Here is a 25,248-nt window from a genome sequence, read left to right on the forward strand (position 1 = left end):
CAGGCAGGCAGCTCAGATTAGTAGGAGTTATGCACATATTTTGTAAAACTAAAATATTTCATTAAGATATGTGGGGACAATCAAACCCAAACCCAAAGGGGAATCAAGATGCTAGTGCTCACAAGTTACGCACTATGGAGGTATTGAGTGCAGACCAGATTCCTAATTAATGGGGGTAGAGATGGTGAAAAGATAAAGTCTAAAAACAGCCAGGAGTGATGGTACACATCTTTAATTCCAGCACTAAGGAGGCAGAGGCAAGAGGGTCTCTGTGAGTTTGAGGCCAGCCTGATCTACATCTGAATTTCATCTGGGTTCCACTCTATACAGTGTATATTTAAGTCTTCCCCTGGTTTTCAGGTGAATAGTCTGTTTATTTGCAAGAGCTATTGAAAGCAAAAGGGTGAGACAGAAGTGGGGAGGTTTTTTATTTGTTTATTTGTTTTACTATGACAATACCATACAAATTCTTAAGATGTTTGTCACATCTATAAGTGTTACTCTTTATTACAACTTGGAACTTATTTTTTTCTGCTCACTTTGTATAACTTGTTTTATGGAAGAATTCCATAAGGAAGTCTGCTATAATTTATAAGGTGCCATTTAAAAAGTTAACTTTTTAAACATAGCAATATGTTATTTATTTAAATAAGGAATTCTTATCACATGAAAATGTTTTAATTATACAAAACTTTTCCACATTGGGAAGAAAAAAATAATGCAGGTACTTTACAACAGAATGTGTAATTAACAAAACTTCTCAAACATGAAGCCCTCGGGTCAACTACATCAATTTAGGACACATAAACAAGCTGAACTTATGAATATATTTTGAGGATTCTAAGGTAATTAAAGTCTCACAAGGGCATTCAGATAGATATATGCCCAAGTGCAACCCTGGGGCTATACCTGATGGAGGGGAGTATAGCTCACTAGCAGGACTGTCGGCCACCAAGTTGGGAGCTACGGCGAGGGATCAGGGTCGTAGTCTTCTTAAATTCCTGGAAGCTCCAGTGCATCTGCTCTACCTCAGCTCTATGTTGTGCCCGTGTACGGCTCAGCTCCTGCAGGAGATGTTCATTGGTACTGACCAGGGAGCTGGAGGATGAAAGGAGAGTAATTGCTGAGTCTCTCCCAGTGCACAGCCTACTATGTCCCAACTGCTACAGCCTGGCTGAAGTCCACCAGCATAAAGACATATCTCACCTATGCCCTGGCCAGATGCTCCTAACTGTAGCAGTGCCAAGGCTAACACTTGTCCCTGGCCCCATTATCTTCTTACTGGCTACTATCCTTCTATATGTCCTCTCCACACCATACATGGACACAACCAGAGCCCTTGGCTTGAGAAAGCCTTCCTAAAGGCACTGTTGGTCACTGTGAGTTGAGCTTGGGAATAAGCTGAATTGAATGGTGATGTCTTCCTGACAGACCACAGTTCTATGGCAAGACAATGATAACCCTTATGACTAGTAAAACCATATTCTGACTGTAAAGACCCAATACTGCAATGTTTCTAATTCCTAGTCACACGGTTGACTGTGATGTGGCAACGGCATGGTGCAGAGCTGGATTCAGAAGCACTAGTGTGTTTCTCAAAATTTCTCAATACTGAGAGCAGTATTCCCCAAGGTGACATAATGAATAGCATCACATGTTCAAATGAAGCAAAGCAACATTAACCTCTGCCACCTTTGAAGATAGCCGCCCCACTGAATAATCTACTAAGTAAGTGCTGGCCTTGTTTGTTTAAATCACAGAAATGGCTGCTGAATAGCATCAGCATGCCCATGAGTGGGCAAAAGTCTGATCCCACTGTCTTCAGCCTTCTGCATCTCGTTTTACCCATATCTGGGCAGGATGCTGAAAGCACGAACCCCATGGTCCCTGGACCCAGCACAGGTGGCCTGCTGGAGTGGAGTCTATTCCTTGCCTGCCACTGTTCTAAGTTAGCACCTTGGCTCCTTCCTTCCATTCTTCCCTGCTGAGTCTCAGCAGTCTTTCCTCCAGCTCTGTAACTCAGGCCTGCCATAGGTCAAGGGCGTTACTGGCCTGTAATAACTAAAGGCAAAGCTTGGCTTAGGCTGACCCTCTATGAGGGCCTTACATGTGGTCACCTAGTAAGGAAACAATAACAACAGGGGTTACAAGGAGGAAGGAGAGTCGGGGAAGAGTGGTAACCATGACTACAGGTGAGCCCTCCTCACAGGAGGCTCCAGGAACAAAGGCTGCTCCGATGACCTGTTCTCACTCAGGCACTTGCCTCCTTCCCAGAAGAAACTTCCTCAATAAGATGAGAGTCTGCCTTGCCTATGTTAACACTCCTACTCCCCTTTCACTACCCAGACAGCAGCAAGTGGAAGTGTAATGTCCATGTTTGTAAGTGAACAACCATGGCCTCCAGTGAGGACATGCTATTAGTAGCTATGACGCAGGGAAACACAACACTGCACTAGACTCACCATCTCTAACATGTCCATACATTCATGTCCTCAGATTCTAGTCCATACTTCCTGGCTCATATATACCCCAGCATGCTCCCATGTCTCAGAATGCTCCCAGGCCTCAGCATGCTCCCATGCCTCAGGCTGAACACTTTTCAGGTCTATACCTCAGAGTACACTCCTTGCAGTAATCATCATATCTCATTTTTTACCAAGGGAATGTTCATTCATGTTCAAAGTCAACATGGCAATGCATGTGGGTCCTGAACACCAACTGCTGAGAGATACTGCCAGCTGTTTCTTGGTGCCTCAAACCCTGTGTCTCAGCCTTCTCCCATGACCCACTGAGGCAGGGACCTGTGGCTCTCTTGCAGCATCTGTGTGAGCTCCTGGATCTTGTCATAGTGCTCCACGTGTTGCTTCAGCTCCACAATTTCCTCAGAGAGCTGCTTCATACTTGCCTGAAGTCCTGGGGAAGACAGGAAGTAGTATTGTGTAATGATGTTCATTTATACATTTTGATCATTCTGATTAAAATTAAAGCCAGAGAAAGAATATTAGAGACTCAAAGATGAGGGTGAAGAGTATCAAGGCAGCACCTGCCCCCCTCTATGGGAGCTAATACCCCTGGCCACCTATATTGATACCCTAAAGCTGGTACCAGCACAAAACTCCTCCACTGGATCTGCCTGCAGAGTCTCCTCCTTCTTCAGGAAGCAACCTATATTCATTCACAAGGGAGCCTGTGGTTCAGGGAGAAGCATTATGAAGTCTACGGTGGCCATATAGCTGATGAAGCCACAAATTCCTTCCTACCAGTGCTAGAGCCAGTGCTCTCTTTCACTTGCGTTTCCAACTCAAGGGAGGAAAGCAATACTATTTATTGGCTCCCGACATCTGAACAAAGGATACAGATAAATCTATATGTAGACACATGGCTGTGAAACCATATAGCATCAGTAACATCAACAAAGCCAGAAAACAAAGTGTGGCAAAGGATGACAGTGACACTAGCATAAGGTTCTTCTCACCAGTCAGTAGTACACAAACATCTGTGTCAATCTCAGTCAAGACAACAGCCTCCCTGAGAGTACAGGTGAAAGGGATTCTGGGAAGAGAGCAGTGGTAGCCTGGTCTCAGGGCCTCCCAGGAACCTCACATTAACCAAATATCAAGAGAAGCTAGATGAAAACCAAAACCCCACAGGAGTCTCAAGTCCCTAGCCCAAGGGACTAGGCCAAGCTCCAGAGGTATACGTTAATAAGTGCATGACATCTCTTTCTACAGGGACAATTTGTCATCAGTTGGGCATCTGACAGATACAATGGAGAAGATCCCAAAAGGACCTATTTTCCTGGGCCAATGACAGGACTGTGGTAAATTAAGTGAAGGTTTCATCTTGCTAATGAAGGGGAGACCAGATGTTCCATGTAGTCTAAGGATCTGGGCAGCCTAGTCCTGTTTAGAACAGGGTCCTTACTGGGAAAAAAACACTTCTATTGGTGAGGACTGAGCAAAACATAACAGAGAGAAGGGAGGGGAGGACTGAGAGATGCCCAAAAGGAGGCAGTTGTATTTTTGATCCATATAGTCAGGGAAGGTGCTGTAGCCTATCTCCTGAAGGAAATCCTGAAGAACAAGTGTCATGAAAAATGACAGAAAACTCCTGTTGCCATAACAGAAGTGTAAGGAGTCCTAGCTTCTGAGAGCCAGGTCCACAGAGCAGATTCGACCCCTATACCGGTTCAAAATAAGTAAAGACATCAGAAAGTGACACAAGAAATAAAGAGCAACCTGAACCAGAACTACAGAATGTCAGATAACTCATGCTACCTTAGCAATAAGGAGCATTACACTAGAAGTGAAGGCAAGGCTAGAGGAAAAAGGAGCCAAGACAATATAAGTATGTCTCACAGAAATGACCAGCATGCACGATTAACCCTGAGGACCCAGAGTGGCATGTATGCCTTCCTGGTAACCACAACTCTGTGATCATTTGAACAGGTACGGCCTCCATAGACTCATGTGTTTGATGCTTGGCCCAGGGATTGGCACTATTAGGAGGTGTGGCTTGTTGGAGGAAGTGTGCCACTGTGGGATGGGCTTTGAAGCCTCCTATGCTCAAGCTGTGCCCAGTGTGCAATCTCCTTCTGCCTATGGATCAAGATGGCGATATCTCAGCTTCTCTAGCACCATGTCTGCCTGCATGCCACCATGCTTGTTGCCATGACAATAATGGACTAAATCTTTGAACTACAAGCCAACTCCAAATTAAATGTTTTCCTTAGTAAGAGTTCCTGAGGTCTTGTTGTCTCTTCACAGCAATAAAACCCTAAGACAAGCTTTCAATATGGACCTAGGACTCACTTAACAAGAGGGAAACCTAACCAACTACTAAGGTTGAACGAAGTCATGAATCTTGGAGGAAAACTGACACCACCACTTTACTAAAGCAGCATAATCCCTAACTATACTTTAAACATTTGTCCTTATAGTCGCAGATAGATGCAGTCCTCACCCCTCATCAAGGAAATGCCTCTGTGCAACATAGGGAGCTAGATCATCACAGAAAACCACATCCAAATGCAAAGATGTAGAGCTCACTCCCAATGCACACACCTACAAAACAACTCACCACACTTAGGTTTCCAGAAGCACTGTGGATGAGGGCGGTGTGCTGGGGGTTCAGGGGAAGACTGTTAAGAGCCAGAGGATCAGGAGGCTTACTGTGAGACTGTGTCTCCAGGTAACATCTGAAGCTACATCCATAAAGTCTCACCAACATGGCTGCCTAAACATGAGCTGAACAACAGACATGCCTAAGTGGGTGGGGGAAGGACCATGAAACAAACACACGAAACTTCAACTCTATACAGAGACCTGCAGCCAACTAAGAAATGCTGGAAGTGGGAGAAAATCTTCCCCAGGGAAGATTACTCTAACTGGTGACCCCATACCAAATGGTCAGCCCTGAACACATACACCTGAGCAGGTTACATTTAGGAATATATATACACATACACCCCCACATATATATGCATATATGCATGTAGCAACAATTAATGACAAAAGAGGCCATGAATTTGAAAAAGAATGGTATATGGGGGAGGGGGTTAGAGGAGGAAAGGGAAGATTATATATAACAATATTATATATAATAATGATGTAATCTCAAAAGAAAAGAAATAAGATGGGATGTCATCTGAGGAATGATACTCCCAAACAACAACAGAGAAAACAAAATGAGAAAAAAAAACCTCTAATTAAAAAAAAAAAAAAAAAAAAAAAAAAAAAAAAAAAAAAAAAAAAAAGCTGGGCAGTGGTGGCGCATGCCTTTAATCCCAGCACTTAAGAGGCAGAGGCAGGTGGATTTCTGAGTACAAGGCCAGCCTGGTCTACAGAGTGAGTTCCAGGACAGCCAGGGCTATACAGAGAAACCCTGTCTTGAAAAAAACCAAAAAACAAAAAACCCCAAAAAATCAATCAATCAATCTATCTATCTATCTATCTATCTATCTATCTATCTATCTATCATCTATCTATCTATCTATCTATCTATCTATCTATCTATCTATCTATCTATCTATCTATCTATCTATCTATCAATCTTATCATTCAACAAAACAGTTCAAAAGTAGCAAGCAGCAAGAGACCCGAGGAGACACTTGGCCCAGGAGCCACACCTGGGTAGCATTCCCGTTACCTCCTGGCTCTTTAAAGTTTCCCTTGAAACAAGAGCAATGTGTGCTCAACAGTTTGCCTCCCAATACACAGATGACCACTCTCAGCATCTGAATCTGACTTTTCTTAAAACTGAAAAACAAAACAGCCCAAAAAGTGGTGAAAGAAGTTAAAATGATGTGGACCTGAAAGGAACACAAGCAGCTTTCTGAGAAAGCAGAAAAGCCAAGCTCCTGATGGCAGTGGGAGCGGCCAGACAAGAGCTCCCTCCACAGAACATATAACCATAACCACAATGCCTGCTACAGGCAGCCGTTAGCAACTTGACTGGGTCTCGAGACCCACTCAGGCAGCATTTACTGATTCAAATTCTTGGCATAAAGTGACGTAGAATAATGTGTAGTGTACCATTCCTGAGCAGTCAGATTTTACCAAATAAACTGCATAGCTACTTACCAGCGATCTGCAAAGTTAGTGCAGCTGAAGTGTCTGCATTCTTTACTTCTTTTTTCACATTGTACAGAAGAGACTTTAAGTTGTCATTCTCTTCCAATGATTTGTCCAAATGTTGTCTCAATGTGTCCTAGAGGCACAGAAAACAAAGGCAGACAAGTGAAATATATTTAATGAAATGGATTAAAACTCTGGACAGTTACCACAGACTTAAGTTTCACTTTTCATAGTATTAATAAGAATCACAACAGAAAACAAAAAAATCACACTCTAAAGCATATTCTCTCACCCGCAGGCTACCTAGTCTGACCCACTTGAAGAGGAAGTACACAAGGAAAGGGCAAGGGAGACAGGGTATGCACCACAGGAATTCAGGTGCAATACCAGAGGAGCAATGGCTGGTAGTTGGTAGGTCCTGTCTCCATAAATATCCCACTGTCACAGCAGATACCAGGTCTCTATACTATTCAGTGTTCTTGGCACCCTTCCTGTGGGAACTCCATTATGATCTGAGTCTTAGTCTACAAAAGTGGGGAATTCCATCAGCTGTACCTTATTACGAGTAGGAACTGAGGCCTGAGTCCTTCAGTGTCTATCTTCATAGGCAGAGAAAATGCTGAACACAAGCTGGGGCATTAACACTGAGACTTAAGACAGAGATCAAGGCTCCCATCAGAGCAGTAATGACAGCTATTACAAAGATGCTGCAAGTCATCAGGTTTCTGACAGGTGAGCCATGCACATCGCCTGTAAAGGTTCCCACAGTTTTGTATGCACCTGCTTGCAGCTCATGCACCAGCAGGCTTACTCATAAAGGTCTGGGCTCTAAACAGGGTTGGGCTTGGAAAGAAGAGTGAGAACTAGCATTTCACCAAGACCCAAGCTTAGTCAGAAAAATTGGTGAGTTCATTATGTATGTGGTGAGCCTACCCTCACATGTGGAGGCCCACCCGGCCAGGATGCCTTCTGTTTAGAGGTGGATTGCCAGACTTCAAATCATTTCTCTCAGCTGTAGCTTTAAGTCTTCCTTTCAAAGCACCTCCTGCAATGAAGCCCCTACATAGACTCTCCTTTCTGATACTAGGTGTCAATGGTGGGTTGTGCTGGCTCTCACCTTAGTCATATTCCAGGCTCTGATGGGCACAGACAGCAGGGTACTGAATACAGCCAGACTAGGCAGGTACATCTGAATACAGGAAACTGTATTCAGGATACCATATTAGGGGCAGAACCTCTGCCTCAAGACATAAATCTAAATGTCACGGGAAGCTCCATGCAGTCTAATTCTGGAAGGTGGCTCTCATGTACTTTCCTAGCTGTCCCAGCAAGTGGTTATTACCATATGAACTCCTGATCCACTTGCTGGATACTCCTTCTCCATGGCTGGATAACCAGGAACATGGCAGAGATAACTTTAGCCTGTTCCTGTCTTGGCACTCAAGGCTGCCCTTCACACATATACTTTTGTGCATCACTTCCATTCTGCAGCAGGGCAATACTGACTTCTGGGCCCTGTCTATCTGGGTGTCAGTGTTCCAGATGCAGCAGGGTTCACTTACTATGTCTGCCTTAACAGGTACTCCTGGTTGCTTTCTTGTATTAGACTATGCTGTGTCCCATGGGGCCAACAATCCCACATGGACAAAACTCTGCATAGCACTGTGGTCCAGGCATCCCGGGCTCTGGCCCTCTCCAGATGCAAGAGCGCTGTGCACATGTAAGAGATTCACAGTGTTTTCAATATCAGAGACCATGGGTGTCAGTTCAGTTTCTTTGTTTTCTCTAAAATGAGGTTTCAAGTGTCATCTTTTGTACAGATCTTCACAAAATGAAGATACTATTTGTGAGGCAACTTTAAACTTTCCCACTGAAATCTTGTGGTATGTTCATCTTTTATACAAATGAGGCAAACCAATGCAGGAGGCAAACCAGGCAGCTGCTGCAGGGACCCACTGACTCAAAGTGTCCATGGTCGCTGGGTACTCACCCTTGCCAGGGATGGACCAATACACATTGGCAGAGGGGACAGACTGTAATAATGCCCTTCTTGGTATCATGAAGACACTGTAGTCCATCCAGTGGTATGTATGTGTAGCATCAAGACTTATGGTAAGAAGCCTGGAAGAAGATCCTGACCTGTGAGGCTTTCTGGTAGGTGTTGAGTCAGTTAATCTCAGTCTAAGCAGAAGCTGGTGATCGTGCTGGCCCAGGCTCATTTTGGATTTATGTACTACAAAGCCACAGAGTGAAGCAGATTAGTACTCACTCTGGTTAGTGCACTGGTAGGTGGCTCTGAAGCCCAACCCTTCTGCCTTTGATGTAAATCATTAGCATAAACTTAAAAAAAGTGAGAGCACCCCAGTACTTTAAACACAATATAACCGCTCAGAATCAATCAGCTTAGATGCCAGGTCTAAGTTCGTTCTGTGTAGACCAACTGGTGTTAAGCGTCTTCCCTAGACTCAGACAAAACCATCAAATGCACCTTGTTGGTGCAGAACAGATGCAAAGACCACAGATGAGCCAGCTAATTGGAACCTTAAACAGCAGGACTAAGAAGCCCAGGCAACCGACAGAATGAATATGGTCCATTTCTTCTTCCCCCATCTCCTCCATCCAGACTCTGAAGAGAGTACTAGGACAAATTTTGGCAATTAGCAGCAGTACCATCATAGGCTCACTGTTTTCTGGGACCTGGGTGTGAAACAGTCAGATGGAGCTGTGGAGGCACCTGTTAATAAGGGGAAGAAGCTATGTGGCCCTGGCGCAGCACAAGGGAGCTCAAAGGTGGTTGAGGAGCTGCCTTTGCTCTATGGGGCCAGACCTGTCTTTCCCTTGTCCAACCTGCTCCTGTTGTCCCTGAACAACGGCAACCAGCAGAGAGCACTCACCAGCTCCCTCTTTGTATTATTGAGCTCTGCTGTCAGTTTGGTCACTGTAGCACTGTACTGTTGCTGCTGCTCAGTAAGGCGGCTCTGCAGAGTCTTATTTTCAAGAGATAGGTAACCAAGCCCTTCCTTTTCAAGTGCTGAACTGTCCCGAGTTGCTGTGAACTCTTGAAGAGATGACAAAACATGCCTGGCCTGAGCTAGGAGACAAAAGGAAATACTGTTAATATATCATAGCTAAAGGAAGGAATATAAACAATTACAAAAAAAATGCTCAGTATATTGCTATATGACTAGAAAGCAGAGCGTACAAAGGAACAGAGACACTGGCACCTTGAAATCATCTTGCTCGGCTTCCCAATAATGGATATGGCTTTTAATGTACAAAAAGGCAACCCTCAAAAGAAGGTAGCCACATCCGAAAGATATGGTGAATGTTTGGTAGCTTAGTCAGTAAACTCCAACATGGCAACTACATCATGGTCATCACAACTACCATGGACCACTTCTGCTGCAACAACACACTGGCCCTGATTAAAGACTAAAGATATAGCCACCAGGAGCCAGCACTACAGTTCGCAGGGGTTCTGATCTAAGAACAGTTAAAAGGGTCAAAACCCCGAGGGAAGTGGTCAGGAACTATGCTGGCTACTAAAGCCAACCTGACACAAGCTAAAGTCATCGGAGAGGAGGGAGCCTCAATTATGAGTATGGCCTATAAGATGGGGCTGCAGGTAGGCCTGTAGGGCCTCTTCTTAATTAGTGATTAATAGGGGAAGGGCCCAGTCCATTTCAGGTTGTGCCACCCGTGACCTGGTGGTCCTGGTTCCATAAGAAAGCAGACTGAGCAAGTCATGAGGAGTAAGCCAGTAAGTAGCATTCCTCCATGGCCTCTCCATCAGCTCCTGCCTCTAGGTTCCTATTCTGTTTGAGATCCTGTCCTGACTTCCTTTGATGGTGAACTGTGATGTGGAAGAGTAAGCTGAATAAACCCTTTCCTTCCCAAGTTGCTTTGATCATGGTGTTTTATCACAGCAACAGTAACCCTGACTAAGACAGGAACCATGGTAGGCAGTAGCTTAGGCAGCTCAGTACTGATGGGCCTGGCACCCAAAGGATACTACTAACGTGTAGCTCAGGCTTCTGGTGAAAGCAGCCATTGCCCAGGCTCAGAGCAGAACATTGGATGAGGAACCCTGGCACACTCTCATTCTGTATTTCCAGTATGCAGAAGAAAATAAACCTGAGACCTCAGTAGGGAAGACAATCCCACTGGATTTCTATCATATTCCTGAAGCTCTGTGAATCCAAGGCCCTGTACTCAACTAGATGCACATACAGAATCAGAAGACAGGAAATAATTTCCAAGCCTCCCAAATGCCCATAAGAAGACAGAGTAAAGACCAATACTGGACATGGCATTCGTAGCACTGGCAGGTGGTAGCCCATAGTCACAAAGCACTCCAGCCAACAAGAAGGGCAGAAACAGTAGGGAGGACATGGAATAAAACATGTAATACTCATAATAGGATATCTATTATTTTACCATGGGGACATTATTCACTTCTCTGGAACCCCAGGTTGTATGAACACTGAGAGCCCCAAACCTAGCAAGTGAGCGGCATCTACTAATAGACGCTGTCAGGACTCACCAAGGAAGGCCTCATTGCCATGCAGGGATCCACTGCCACTTGAGCACCTGTCTATCAGGTCGAGGAGCGCCTCCAAAAGTGCCACTTCCAGAGTGGACCTCCGCTCTGGCGCTGCTGCTGAGCCGAGTTTAGGAGACAGCTATGATGAAGACACAATGATGAAGTCTGGCTTTAGGTTGGCAGCTCACTGCAAAAGCTAGGTCTCTAACACAACGTGCCAGGGTCTAAAATGTTTGTCTCTGTAATAGAAGGAGCCCACACCCAGGAGCTGAGGACAAGAGACACCCATCTGTGAAGCTAGCTTCTCATGAGGCTGTAATAGCGTAGCACTCCCTTCCCCCATTTTTCTTCTTTCCCTCAGTCCAGAACCTAAAAACAGGCTACAAATGGACATGGTCACATCTCATATGAAAACAGCCCCCAGAACTAGTAGTCAGAGGCATTAGTCTACTGTTTCTAGCTTGCTCCAGAAATCCCATAACCAGCTTTCCTTGTTTTTGCCTCAGTTCCAGCTTAGGACAAATCAAAGAATCAACCACCTCAAGGCCCTCTGGCTTCTAAGCCAAATGGCTCTACCTCCTAGACTTTTCCATTTCCATTTTCCCCATCCTGCTCCAGCAGCTTTGAGTCAGTATGGCCTGCTCTCAACTTGGTGGGTGGACCCTGAAGTCTCAAAGCTTCTAACTGGGCTACTACTGAGACAATGGAGCAGTTTCTGGAGTCTCTGGCTCCTTGAGGATGTGAGAACTCTTAATTCTCTCATCAGGAATGAGTCCTTCGGAAATCATACATCTACTTCCAAGACTCCCCCCTCGTGAGAGTCATTGATGACTCAGCCTGCCATAGGCCTGATTCCAACTTTGGAGACAAATTTAAATAAGGGAAAATCATCCTTACTATGCAGCTGTAGTTGCCTCAGAACCACAGCACTAGAACAGTGGAACACAAGATCAAGCATCCGGAGAGTTGTTTAAAAGCAACATTCACTGTGGGGTCACACTTAGTACTGAAAATATAAGATATGGCAAGCAAGAGACCAAACAATTGTGCTGCTAAAACACACTTAATGGGAATAAGGCAGGTCTCCAGCTGCTGACCCCTCTGCTACAGCTGCTCACCACTCTGGGGTCACTTGTGCCATGAGATGTCCGCTCTTCAGCCTCCAAAGCCTCAGAGTGAGACAGGGCCACCTGACTCTGGCCCTCCAAGCCATCCTGTCTGCTTAGACTGTCCTCAAGGCTGGAGGGCCCGTCAGCCCTCTCTAGGAAGCTCAAACACTCCCGGTCTGAAGGCACCTGGAATCTCCCACCAGGCATCCTTCGCTTCCTGTGCTTTTCAGGGACAGGCAAAGGATTTATTATTTTCTGTGATGACAAAGTTGACTTCTGAGAAGATGAAGCACAGTCGTCAACATCCACAGAGTCTGGAACACAGAGAAAGTGGGCAGAGCCCTTATTACACTGAATCCTCTGCGATCTGGAGTCTGGTTTTATAATTTTAAAAAGTATATCCATGAGTATGAATGTGTGTCCACCAACACAGGCACATGAAACAAGCACATGCTTATCTATGTACGCGTACACACACACATACACACATACACACAAAGACACATGAGAGGAAGAGGCAGGAGGAGGGACATGAGGAAGCACATGTGGTAAAACATGGATTTTGAGAAGAGCCTGGACAAAGTGGACAGAATCCATTCTTGTTAAGAAGCAGGCTTTTGTCGGCACTTGCTCTGCATCAGCTCATACAGAACAGATGTGTCAATAAAGTTCTCTAGACAACATCACACATGTGTGTTTCCAAGATATTAAATGGGCCGGGAAAATAAAATGAAATGACATGGGAGATCCATGTATTTACTTACTAATACTCTCTGGGAGGGGCAGACAAACTTTTGTCTAGGGAAGAACAATGACAGTGGGGAAGGCATTGAACAGGAGCATGGCCCTGCCTTAACCACAGCCTAGAACTCTGAACAGCCACATTACCTGACCATTGTACTTCTGAAGGTCCCACAAATGTGACTGAAACAAGTGCTTCAAGATAGCAGGTTCATTTATGTGGGAAGTTTTGATACTTACACTGTAGATGCTCATGGTACTCTCAATCAACTACTTAATTTTTCTCATCTTTGGTATTAAAAATGTAGCTAGTTTCATGAGCTTGACCTGTGTATTTAGAAGACAATATGCATCTATGGGACTAAAGAGGGATAGGAAGAAATGTGAGAGGCAGAGAAAGAGGGTGTGTGTACAATGGAAAAATACCAAGACATTTCCAAACTAGCAATCCAAAATATGGGTGTGTGATAAATTTTGATGTGCTAAATCCTTTCCAAAGATAGTTTACAACTTCATATATAAGGTATAAAGACATCAGGAAAAACTTCAGAGTTATAGCAAACACTGGGAATAATGTGTACACTTATTTAGAAAGGCAGCTCAATCCTGGCAGGATTGACTGATTACCTGGCTGTGAAGTAATTCGGGCATGCTGTACATGCATATGGCAGGCTTCTGGCAAGCCATGCTGTGGGGGGAGCTCCCCACAGAGCTGGTCCTGTGGTGAATGACCTGGACACCCTCTGGAGGTGACTTTCTTCTTCTCATGGCCTCGCCTTGCTGAGTCCCCACATTGGTGCTGGATTGACAAAGGACTCAACAGATGTCTGGACTCTATTTTATTAAAAACATTTTAAGCCTTACTTCATTAAAAATTACATTTTAAGTTTGTGAGAGCAATGTAATCTATAAAATATACTTTCCTTAAATCAATTAAGCAAGACAAAAAATATTGAGTAGGTTAATATAGCAGTCAACACTGCAGTGAGTTCCAGATAGTCTACAGGCAGGAAAATGGCAGTGTTTGAGCGTGACAAGACTCAATACCAAGTTACTAAGATGGGATGGAGGTGTAGAGAAGACAGAATTTACAGATTGGGAAATGCAATCAACTTAATGTTGATTAAGATGCAAGTCAACTGTCTCAACGAATGCCCAGAGTAATTACATGACATCTCTTTTCAACAGATGCCCAGAATAACTGCAGGTGGGAGAGGTCTTTACCAGTGATGCAGTACTCTTAAACCACTCAGAACTGACTCCAACTGTGGACCATGTATAAACCTGGGTAGTCCTTCTATGGCATGGGATGGGAAAATGTCTATATTAGGACACAATAAAGCATGTTCTATTATAGAAAAAAAAAAAACGTCTAATTGGGCTTAGTTGTTCTTCGAAGTGCTGTTAGGAATATGAAAAGGCAATCAATCAGTGGAGTGAAAGAAAGGTCTTAGATCTAAAATCCACATGTAATTTGTATGATTCAACACCAAAAAAAGAAATAAACTATTAAACAACAGGGTGGGAGGCTTTAAAGTATATCAAGAGAAGATATAGATGGCCAACACTGCATCAATACCTGCCAGGAAAAGGCAAGTTAAACTAATACACCCACACACCCATGAGAGGAACGAGAGTTAAGAGGACTGAGGACAGCAGCAATGGGAGATTATGGCTTAGGAGCTGCTGGCCTCAGCATGAATGGCTCTGGGAAACTCATCATGGAGTATAAGACATTAAGTTAAAGCTTATAAGCAAGTCTCTGGTCGAAAAGCAGAGTCCCTGGACTGTGCACATTAAGTTCACAGGGTTTGAGAAGTTTTGAGATCCCGGTAGAATAGCGGCCTACCAGGCTCTGGAGCACCAGGATTTCAAAAGAAATCCACAGGTGCTGTAGACATCTAGCTTTCTTGTTTACATCAGACATTTTTTTTTCCTATGCTATGAGAAAGAATGAAATTCAAACAACTGCAATTATGACCAGACTCAACTTTGATCCATTAACTTTTCCCCTTGTAATTCCATAGTCGAAATACTAGTTTTCAGAGTCAATACTGTGAGCACTGTAAGTGTATCCTCAAGCCAGGGCCTATCTAACCCATGGAGTTTTCACTGTGCTATGAAGCACACCTTGGGCATAACGGAGGTCAGCTTCATGTTCCTTTTGGCTGGAGCTCATGTTCCCAGGAGGATTGCTGAGGTCCCATTCACACTCGGCAATGAGGTTCAGGACAGCCTCATCATCAGCATCCATGACCAAGCATTTTTTGGCCGAGGTCTCAGTACCTCTGTTTCTGAGGTGGTGTGGTCTGCAAGGGAAAAGGAGACTTCTCAGTGTCCACATGCCCAGGTATACTCCCAGCCTAGGATGGCTCTCATTATAAAGTAACTTGAAAAAGGGACTTACCTAGCACAACTGGCAACCAGTAACAATGTCATGAGATGCCACCAATTCTATTGCCCCAGTATTAAACAGAAGTCCACTAGAATTAGCTAAAAAATGTAAGTTCTAGAATGTTCCTCTGTTCCTACAATCTTCTAACAGGCTAAAATTCAACTTATTCTTTTCTTGACGCATTCACAAGAACTACATGTGATCAAGAAACTTAAAGGACTGCATGTCCCTGATGCTCATATTTATCTACAGCAGAGTGAGGCATGCATAACATAGCCTTCAACTTTTTGGTTCCATATACGAACGACAATCTTTGACTAATCAGTAATCAATAAGCTAATTAAACTGAGACTTCAGGGGTCATATACAACAAAGAAGAAAATTCACAGAAATTGTTCAGAACTGCCACCAAACAATGACAACTTCAATGCTCAAGAACAATATATCCAACTGACTGGAGAGAAACTGACTGACTTCCAGAGATGCTACCAAACTTGTTATTAATTAAAATGTCCAGTTGTTAACTGAAACTGAAAGGGATTCAGAGCAACAAGAAGGTACAGACTTGCAGGGCAGTGGTAGTGCATACCTTTAATCCCAGTACTCGGATGACAGAGGCAGGAGGATTTCGGAATTCAAGGCCAGCCTGTTCTACAGAGTGATTTCCAGGATAGCTAGGGCTACATAGAGAAACCCTGTCTCAAAACAAACAAAAAAGAAGGTACTGACTACAAAAGAAAAATGAGAAACACAAAACCAACCCCACTGAAGTCAGAAACTACTTGACAAAGTGAAGACATTAGAGATTTCTAGACAAAAATCTTGCTCGACAAGCTGGAAGAAACCATAATAAAGAACTAGAAGAAGATATAAGAACAGGTCTCATTAAATGGAGAGCATCAACAATGAGTACAAAGTATTAAAATAACCAATCTGGACAGCATCTTTAAATGGTATTGGAGAAACTGGGAATCTACATATAGAGGAATAAAACTTGATTCCTTTCTCTCATCCTGCTCACAAATCAATTCCAAATGAATCAAAAATCTCAATGTTAGACTTGAAACTGAAACTTTTACAGGAAAGAGTAGGGGCACACTGCAGGACATAGCCTCAAGTAAAGAGCTTTCGGAATAGGACAGTGGTGACCCAGGAAATGAACCAACAATCAACAAGTGGGACTTCATGAAATTCAAAACTTTATGAGTTGCAAAGGAAACTATTAATCTACTCAAGAGGTAGCCCAAAGAGTAGGGGAAACTCATAGATCTAAGTGCCTCCAAAAGAAACTGGAGAGAGCATACACTAGCAGCTTGACAGCACACCTGAAAGCTCTAGAACAAAAAGAAGCAAATACACCCAAGAGGAGTAGATGGCTGGAAATAATGAAACTCAGGACTGAAATCAACCAAATAGAAACAAAAAGAACAATACAAAGAATCAACAAAACCAGGAGCTGGTTCTTTGAGAAAATCAACAAGATAGATAAACCCTTAGCCAAACTAACCAGAGGGCACAGAGACAATATCCAAATCAATAAAATCAGAAATGAAAAGGAAGATATAACAATGAAATATATCTTAAAATAATTATTCTGTTTGTTGAATATTAACAGTTGAAAATATTAAAATCATGTTCTACAAACTTCATGGAAATATTATCAATAATTTTTCTCCCTGTGCTTGAAATTAGCATTTTCTTAATGTTTAACTTCAAAGTTTTTGCTATTTTCAAAATATACTTAATGATAAAATATTTTCTCTCTTAGAAACACTGATAATCTTTTTTAAGTAAACTGATTGTGAAACAATGAACACAGATATATAATGTGTTTTAAATACTCTCTCACTATGATCTGATCTATGTCAGGTGGTATCATATAAGTGCTTTTGAATAAATATATTTCTTAATGATTCATTTTTAATATTTTATGCTCTTTTACTATGCTTAACTTCCAAAGAATTTTTATATGTTTTGAAACAATTTAATATTCAACATTAGATATAGGATCCTCAGTTATGGATAGTATTAAATAGTAATGATATTTTTAGGGTATGAAAGGATATGAAATATAAAAGTTGAACAAATTTTTATGTATTATTTGATCTCAAAATATTCAATATTGTTAATATGTTTGATGTATAAAATGCAATTAAATAATAAAAAATTTCAAGAAAAAAAAGAAATGAACTGGCAGTACTGAAGAACTTGGGAAGAAACAGAGATAGACATCTACCACCATCTACTTGAGCTCCAGGCAGAACTGAAAACTTCTATCTGCTCTGCATACTTGTCCCTCAGGGACAGGTGGCACACAGACACTTGTGCCTGATGGCTGAATGTACTGTCAACAGGCATGTTTGAAATCTGTCTGAGTGGAACCACATCAGTCCATACCTTCCAACTGTCAGAGTGGCTGAGAAGTTCTCCTTTGAGTTCAGTGAATCTTCTGGGGCAAAATGAAGCTGTGAAGCCTTCCGCTCACTCTCCCTCACAGGGCGGTCATCTAAAGACAAAAGACAGGGGCATGACTGCCATGTTCTTCATGACAGTGGATATACCCACTTCTCCCATTCTGGAGCTCACAATACCTGAAGGCTTTGGTGCCTCATAGCTGACACAATCTCTCATCATTGAATGGCATGCATCATACTAGAATGACGAGCTCTGGTGGCTACACTTGGCTTCCCCACAATGCCAAGAGGCTGGCCCATGCCCGTAGAGCTTGCTGTTTCTGAGCTGCAATTGGAACAGGCTGATGCTCTTTGCAAAAGTAGGACATGTAAGGTGCACATTTAAGACATGCTTCTTAAATGTTTATTAAATGTGCATGCCAGACACTGGGTAAGTCTTGTCATATAAGCACACTCAAGGGTCTGCACAGAGGAGAGTCCTCCGCACAATAAAAACTCCAACTATATACGTTTGCTCTTAATGGTGAGTCCCAGAAGCCCAATGCTGGAACACAGAGACAGAAGAGAAATCCCAAATGTCCCATAACGAGATACAAAGCCTCAGAAGGTCTTGACCAAAAAGCCTTCTGACATGTCTTATCTAAGTACCTAAGGATGAGAAGACCCCTAGTTTTAGAACTTTCCTCATTTGATGTTGCGCATGTAGTTAGGTCCCATTCAAAACAGTATTTACCCCTTGGCACACAATTATAGAAAACAGTACGAAGTGAGGAACCCCCCCCCCCAATGTTACATAATTACACATGTCTTCTCTGGATTGGAGAACATGTCTAAGCTGAGCTACTTTCCCTTCAGAGGCTGTGCAAATCCCTGGCCTACTCCACCAGAACTCAAATGCAAAACTTCCAAAGCCAATAAAGTTCACCCCACACATAAACTTCCATCTTTCCTGGCAGCAGTATCTTCTCTGACCCTACTGCATCCTACAGCCCCCGGGGTTACCCCTTTGCTCCTTTCTCTACAACAGAACCTGTCCAGGGCCAACATACTCTTCTTCCAGCATCTGTCAATCCAGGGCCTTTGGACAGGATTTTTCTAATGGCTCTGATTTCAGTAATATCCCTTTGCTCTGTATGAAAATATCCCTTACACTCCTTCTCCATACAAACTGTGATTCTGAATCTAAACTCTTCTGGAAAGAGGAAGGCAGTGATTTAAACCTGAAGAATTCAAGACTGCCCATAGTTGTAATGCTTCTAAATACAAAGCCAAACTCAACTGTTTATAAGTTACTTAAACAGTCAAATAAAGGATAGAACACAGTACATATCCCTTCCAAGTATCTTCAAATTAAACACAGAAATTCCAAGTATGTTTTAACTAAACAATGTGGTCTAGGCACTTGGCCCATCTGCACCCAGGCTCAACACTTTGTAGTCTAACAGTGTTCATGCCTACAGGAGGTCCATAGCACAAATTTATGGCTACAAGTTTTATCAAAACTGAACTGAATGTAGGACATGGGGTCTTAACACAGGGACTAGAGCATTAGTGTCAGTACTCACAATGTGCTGGATCTGGGCTCTCTAGGTCAGGACACAGAAGGTGCAGGCACTCTGCACCCTCCGCCTTTAGCCAACAACTGTACCTTAAAGTTAGTGGTGGAGTACCTCCACCATTGCATGGGCAATAGACTACCAGTCACAAACGAGACAGGCTTGCCCACCATTGCTACTAGCCCATCCCGCCCTAGGAGCTGAATTCTTGTGGAAATATAACCTGTTGGGCTAGGAGAGGCAAGCCCATACTCAGGGCTATTATGCCAAGTCCTCAAGTTTCCTTTAGAGGACTGAAGAAAATAGTGCCAACTGAGTTACTAAATAGGTGACTTCTGATAATAGTCAAGCTGTGGCTGACCAGTGAGGACAGCCTTTGCAAGGAACAATTCACTCTACTAGTTAACACTGTTATAGAAGGATGAAACAAAAGGAACATGTGCTTCCATGTTGCTAAATTCCTCTGTTATCTCTAGAAACATCTCTGAGATGCAAGGAAAGGGAGTTTAAGGCATCAGAACACCATTTACACAGAGAAGATCAGTTCATGGTCAAGACATTCTAACTCTTGGTGCTATGACAAGATAGTCCAGACTGTATGGATGCATTTAACTTGATGTACACTCATGAAAGCTCTTGACATACTGATAAACCCACAGGACAGAACTTATCCAGTGTCCGTCTCCCAGGCCTGAGAAATGGATGTGAAAGGCTGGGGCCATCTATGAGAAGGCTGACTGACTGATGATGTCTGTCCTGTATTTATGTAGAGGGTATAAATCCAGAGCTGATTTAGATCTGGCCAACACATGCCTGTCTACATATAAGGGCCAAGCTAAACTAAAATTATCCAGACAAGCTTGATGACATTCAAGTATACCTCTCTTTTTGCTACTTTATCTTTTTTAAGAAATTATATTTATGTACATATTTATGTGTATGTATGAGTGTGAGTGCATATGTGGAGGTCAGAGAGCAATGTGCAAAAGTTCTCTCCTTCCATCATGTGGTTCCTGGGAATTAATTCAGGTCATCAGACTTGGTAGCAAGTATCTTTATCTATTTTACCCACTGACCCAAAAACAAGCATCTGAACTTTATCTTTTCCAAAAGACTTTGAATGGCAAACTCTGTACCTCCAGGCATTTGCCACTCCTCCAGGAAACATGGTCTATTTTTCTAATATTTCTAACAGAACTTTTAGTGGTTTTATTGCTTTGATGATCCTCTAGGCACAGGAGGTCTGACCCCAATAACAACAGAAATTCCAGAAAACGCTTACAAGCTCCTTGACCTACAAGTCCTACAAATACTATCTTGGGAACTTACAGATATTAACTCAGGAATGACTTTGTAAACTTGGCATTTGTTGGTGGTGGTGGTGGTGGAGATGGTGGTATGTGTGTGTATTGTGTATACATGTGTTTACTAGTGCATGTGCACATATCTATGCATGTGGGGGTCAAATGTAAACTGCCCTTGGGTGTCTTTTCACAGGTGTTATCCATCTTGTTTTTGAGATAAGGCCTCTCACTGGGCCTAAAACTTGGTGATTAGATTGGACTGGCTGGCTAGCAAGAGTGACACCAGGAGGATGAAGGATACCCCAGAGCTGACAGGGATTTGGGCCATCAGTGCTAAAAAACCAGCTTCAGGCCGGGTGGTAGTGGAACAGCAGCATAATCTGTCCAGGAGCACAAAAACAGCTCCACTGCATGAGGTCGTGAGGGCAATGGCTCTTCCACCCACCTAGCTGTCTCAGCTTTGGGAGCATGTGCACGATAAACAGGCGGTAGTCAGACTCATTCTTAACAACTGGGTTAAGCCGGAAGTCCACATCCTGGAGCTCCATTAGGGTGTGGAGCCTAAATACTTCTGCTAATGAAGAAATACAGTTGTAGTAGAGATTGAGACTCTCCAAGGAGACCAGATACTGTATGCCCTGTTAATAAGAAAATATCTCAATCAGTTCATCATGGAAAATAAACCAATGGTATGGGCTAACCAATTTAAACACACTTATAATGAACACATACTATTACCAGAAAAAACTAACAATGTAACTTGTTCTTACTTGTGAAATCCTATGTTCCATATAGGGTAACAACCGTCTGAGGTTTCTGAAGAGAGGCCTGTTAGTCCCAGCAGTACTAAGCACAGCTACTCTCTCTTAAGTGCCCAATATGAATCACGTTATATAATTTACACAATTTCATTTACTCTCCACATTCCCAGAGCAGGAGGTTAATGCTTAGAAATTGAGAGAAAGGCCAATCCTTCCTTTAGTCAAAGTTGGAGCCTGTCCCTAAACAAGTCAGACTCTGAAACCAATGTTAGGAATAGTCTCTATTAAGTACTATCTTCCTAGGCAATGACACCCTATGTTTCTTTCAAGGCCTTCCTCTCTGAGTTGAGCAATAAGCAGTATTTATATAAACTTCCCACTTGTGTCACCTTGGGAGACTTCTTTATTTTCAAATCATGACTGGGTACTTGCAATGAGCCCCAAATTTGCATACTGCCATTTAGGGTAGAAGACCAAAAGCCAAACCATGGATAGATATAACCTACAGGAGGAGGCAGCACAGCACATGAAGGGATGGAGAGACATGGACACGAACACTTTAGGTTTTGGGATCTTGTTTCCTTCCCTTTAAAGATAATCCATCTTCTTCAGAAAGCTATTACTTTGGTATTCAAAGTAGTTTAAAGATATGGGATGGGTTAGATGCGTAGCTCCAGATAAACACTAGTGACAACATAACACAATCATTCTAAAGGAATAGTCCATAAGCATTATTTGTGTAGTCTCAAAATATGTTGCATTCTTTTTAAACCATTAAAATATGTTCCTCTGATACTGATATTTTAACAAATAAGCCTAAACGTACCTCAAGACTAATCAAGGAGTTACGTGAGAGGTCTAAGGATTTTAGAGCTGTCAAATGCATCAGAGAGTTCCCCAGGTGAGTAATCTTCTCTTGGTATGTTCCAGGAATAGATAAAGATCGAAGTTCAGCTAAGAAGAGAAAATTGTAAGATTTTAATCTTTTTTAAAATATAAAATAGTATAATAGAAGTTCAATTCGGGGGGATATTTTAGACATTTTTAGAAACACAACAGATACTGACAGACACACTCTGCTTGACCAAAGTTAGGCCTATAGATGCTATCCTAGGCCCAGTGGTACACTTCTTATAAATCAGAGGTTAGCAGAAAACCCTGATGCCAGTTCATCAAGAATTCTCTGCCCTTGGTGTCTGCCCACCTTGGTCCCTCATCATATCACTTATCCTTCATTATCCCCAGGGCCACAGCAACATTCTGCTCCCTCATTTCCTCTTAGTAATGCTCCAGCCATGGACCCCTGCCTCCCTACCCTACTTGCTGGCTAAAACATCTACTTGCCCATGTCATACAGGGAACAGAATCTTCTTATACTGCAAAAATCCTACTGCATCAGGGCCTGTGCCCATCTCAAGAGCCCTGAATAGTCTTTTTTTAATGTGCTTGCTTTTGTTTGTTCGCTTGCTTTTTTTTTTTTTTTTTTTTTTTTTTTTTTGAGACAAATCTAAGCAGCCAAGGAAGACCTTGAATGCTAGATCTTCTTGCCTCAAACTCCTGAGTCCAGGATTACAGGTATGGACCACTACTTCTTAGCAAGTTCCTGGACAGCCAGAGCTACATAGCAAGGCCCTGTCTTGGAAAGAATGAATGGACAAATAATGGAGGACAGCAGGCTGAGCACTAGTATTCATTGCTATCTGCTTCCTAATTGCAAATGCAATGTGACACCTCGCCACTATGCCTTCCTCATCTTGACTTTTATCTCCTCCAACTGTGAGTCAAAATAAACCTTTTTACTCTTAAGTTGTTTCTTGTGAGGTTGATTTTTTTTTTTTAAATACAGGAAATGAGAAAAGCAACTAATATACCCTTTTACTAAATAAAGTCTTTATACAGAAAATCCTCCTGATTGACCTGAATACTTTCAGCCAATAAAATCAACCTGACACACTTTTTATGTATACTTAGAACACTCTCCAACAGAAACCAGATTCTTGGTCATTAAACAATCTCTGCAGACTTAAGTGAACTAAACTCCTATATAGTATGTTCTCTGACCATAATAGAATTACACTGGAATTAACAGAAAAATAACAAGAAAACCTCCCAACATATGATTCCTTAAAAAGACATCACTAAAGAATAAAAAAGTGAGCAATTACTAAATAATTCATAGGTCTAAGGAGATACCTAGAGGGATATTTGAAAAGCATATTAAAATCAGTGAAAATTAGAGCCAGTCATGGTGGCAACTGCCTTCAATCCTAGCCACTTGAGGATTCCAAGTCCAGGTTTGGTTAAATATGGAGATCAAGGTCATCTTGGCTTAATAACACACTTGAAAAATTTAAAAAGGTTGGTGTGAAGTTCATGACAAAGCATTTGCTTAGCATATGCAAAGTCCTAGATTCTACCTCCAGAACCATTACAAACAGGAGAGATATAACACTAACAAATGTGTTAGTGTGTGCAGCTATGTGATACATAAAGAGAAAAGTATAGATTAAAATATTTAAATTATAAAACAAGCTCTACTCCACAAGGTTTCACTTCTAGAATCTAATGAGTAAAAATAAATGCAAAGCAAGCACAAAGAAAAAGGTAAAATTTAGAAACAGTGAAGACAAATCAACCAACCCAAAAGTGGTGTTTTTAAAATAATCAATAACCATAAATCTCCAACATGACTGAAAAATAGAGCCAGTGTAAGTACCATTTATGAAAAAGGGGATATTCCTACAGGTCCCACAAGCACTAATAAATAATAAAAGTCCGTTCTATGTAGATATGGTTGACAATCAAGAAAAAAATAAAGTAGTGATAACGAAATGGAGTGATAACAAAAATTCACTCTAGATAAAACCACTATAAGTTTAAAAATCGTATTTGTAACCTAAAATCTTCAACAATGGAAAATTCTAGGCCTGCGTGGTTTTACTGTAAAAGTCCAGGAGGGAAAAGTTTAAAAAGAAAAAATCACAGCATAAATTCCACACGATCTATTGCACAAAACATGAGGCTCTGATGTCCAAACCATATAAAAACAGACATGCATCCCTCATAAACGAAATGCCATGTAGGAACCCAGGAAAACAGATGAAAGCTGCTGCTGCCAAAAAAGAGGCCTGACCATGGCCCCACGTGTAAAAACACAGGCGGTGGCCACCGGCTCTCCCGAACCACAGCCACGCCCTTCCCCACAAACCCGCCCAGTCGGCCCTGCCTCCCTGCCCCACCGGCCGGGACCGTTTGTGGCCAAGTGGCATTCACACTGAGGCAGAGTTATCAGGCCAGGCAGGCCAACCCAGGGAGACCCTAAGTCCCGATGTCTGTCTATCCCCCCACGCACCCAGGTCGCGGTGGGGACCCAGGCCGCTGCGCTCCCGTACAGTTTCTTCGCACAAAACCAACCGCTGGCCTGGCGCCATGTTTTCAAACCGGACGCTGGCGCGTGGCACGCTTGCGCAGTGTAGTAGACTGAGATGGGCTGGACCAACCCTGAGAGGGGCGGACACAGAGGAGTGGGCGGAGCTTCGACTGTGTTTACAACTTCCTTGGAGCAAGTTCACCCACTCCATCCCAACAGGCTGAGCTCTGAATGCAACCTCACTCTGCTCTGGATCTTGCCCAGGACAACCCCATTGTGTTCAGTGTGGTTTGTGGTAACAGCTGTTAGTGCCCGGGGCGTTCGCACCTACTCCCACTTCCATTCATCTCTTATTCCCTCCAGGAGCCCTCCTTCTTAAAGTTCCCTCCTGCCCCAGCCCCTGAGATGCTGCCCCACACCCCCTGCCTCGCTGTGCTTCCAAAAGTCCTCATCCTGTGGCTGTGTGCAAAAGTTTCGACA

General features: G+C 42.8%; 1 protein-coding gene across 2 annotated transcripts; it reads right to left on the reverse strand.

Annotated features, from left to right (window-relative positions):
* Window positions 1-415: 415 nt before the first annotated feature.
* Cep72 (centrosomal protein 72) lies at window positions 416-24,865 on the reverse strand. 2 transcript variants are annotated; one of them, XM_031360286.1, is made up of 12 exons: window positions 24,751-24,865; window positions 22,225-22,352; window positions 21,083-21,275; window positions 17,761-17,869; window positions 15,099-15,277; window positions 13,596-13,802; window positions 12,414-12,541; window positions 11,119-11,257; window positions 9,470-9,666; window positions 6,582-6,708; window positions 2,802-2,913; window positions 416-1,098 (listed from the first exon to the last, which is right to left on the reverse strand). In XM_031360286.1, exons 1-12 carry the CDS (start codon window positions 24,827-24,829, stop codon window positions 933-935), a joined length of 1,764 nt encoding a protein of 587 aa, XP_031216146.1. In that variant the 5' UTR covers window positions 24,830-24,865; the 3' UTR covers window positions 416-932. The 2 variants fall into 2 exon arrangements, with proteins under 2 accessions (XP_031216146.1, XP_031216145.1); XM_031360285.1 differs by having other exon boundaries at window positions 12,237-12,541.
* Between the last annotated feature and the right edge of the window lie 383 nt (window positions 24,866-25,248).

The sequence above is a fragment of the Mastomys coucha genome, unplaced genomic scaffold (genome assembly GCF_008632895.1).
Source record: "Mastomys coucha isolate ucsf_1 unplaced genomic scaffold, UCSF_Mcou_1 pScaffold8, whole genome shotgun sequence".
Classification (NCBI taxonomy): Eukaryota; Metazoa; Chordata; class Mammalia; order Rodentia; family Muridae; genus Mastomys; species Mastomys coucha.

Excerpts from the sequence above, each read along its gene's own strand:
- Cep72 (XM_031360285.1), bottom strand. The coding sequence starts at position 24,829 with ATGGCGCCAGGCCAGCGGTTGGTTTTGTGCGAAGAAACTGTACGGGAG. Across the intron at positions 12,542-13,595 it reads CCGAATTACTTCACAGCCAG|ACTCTGTGGATGTTGACGAC; the intron begins GTAATCAGTCAA and ends TCTGTGTTCCAG. Across the intron at positions 11,258-12,236 it reads GCACAAGTGACCCCAGAGTG|CTGTCTCCTAAACTCGGCTC; the intron begins GTGAGCAGCTGT and ends TCTTCATCATAG.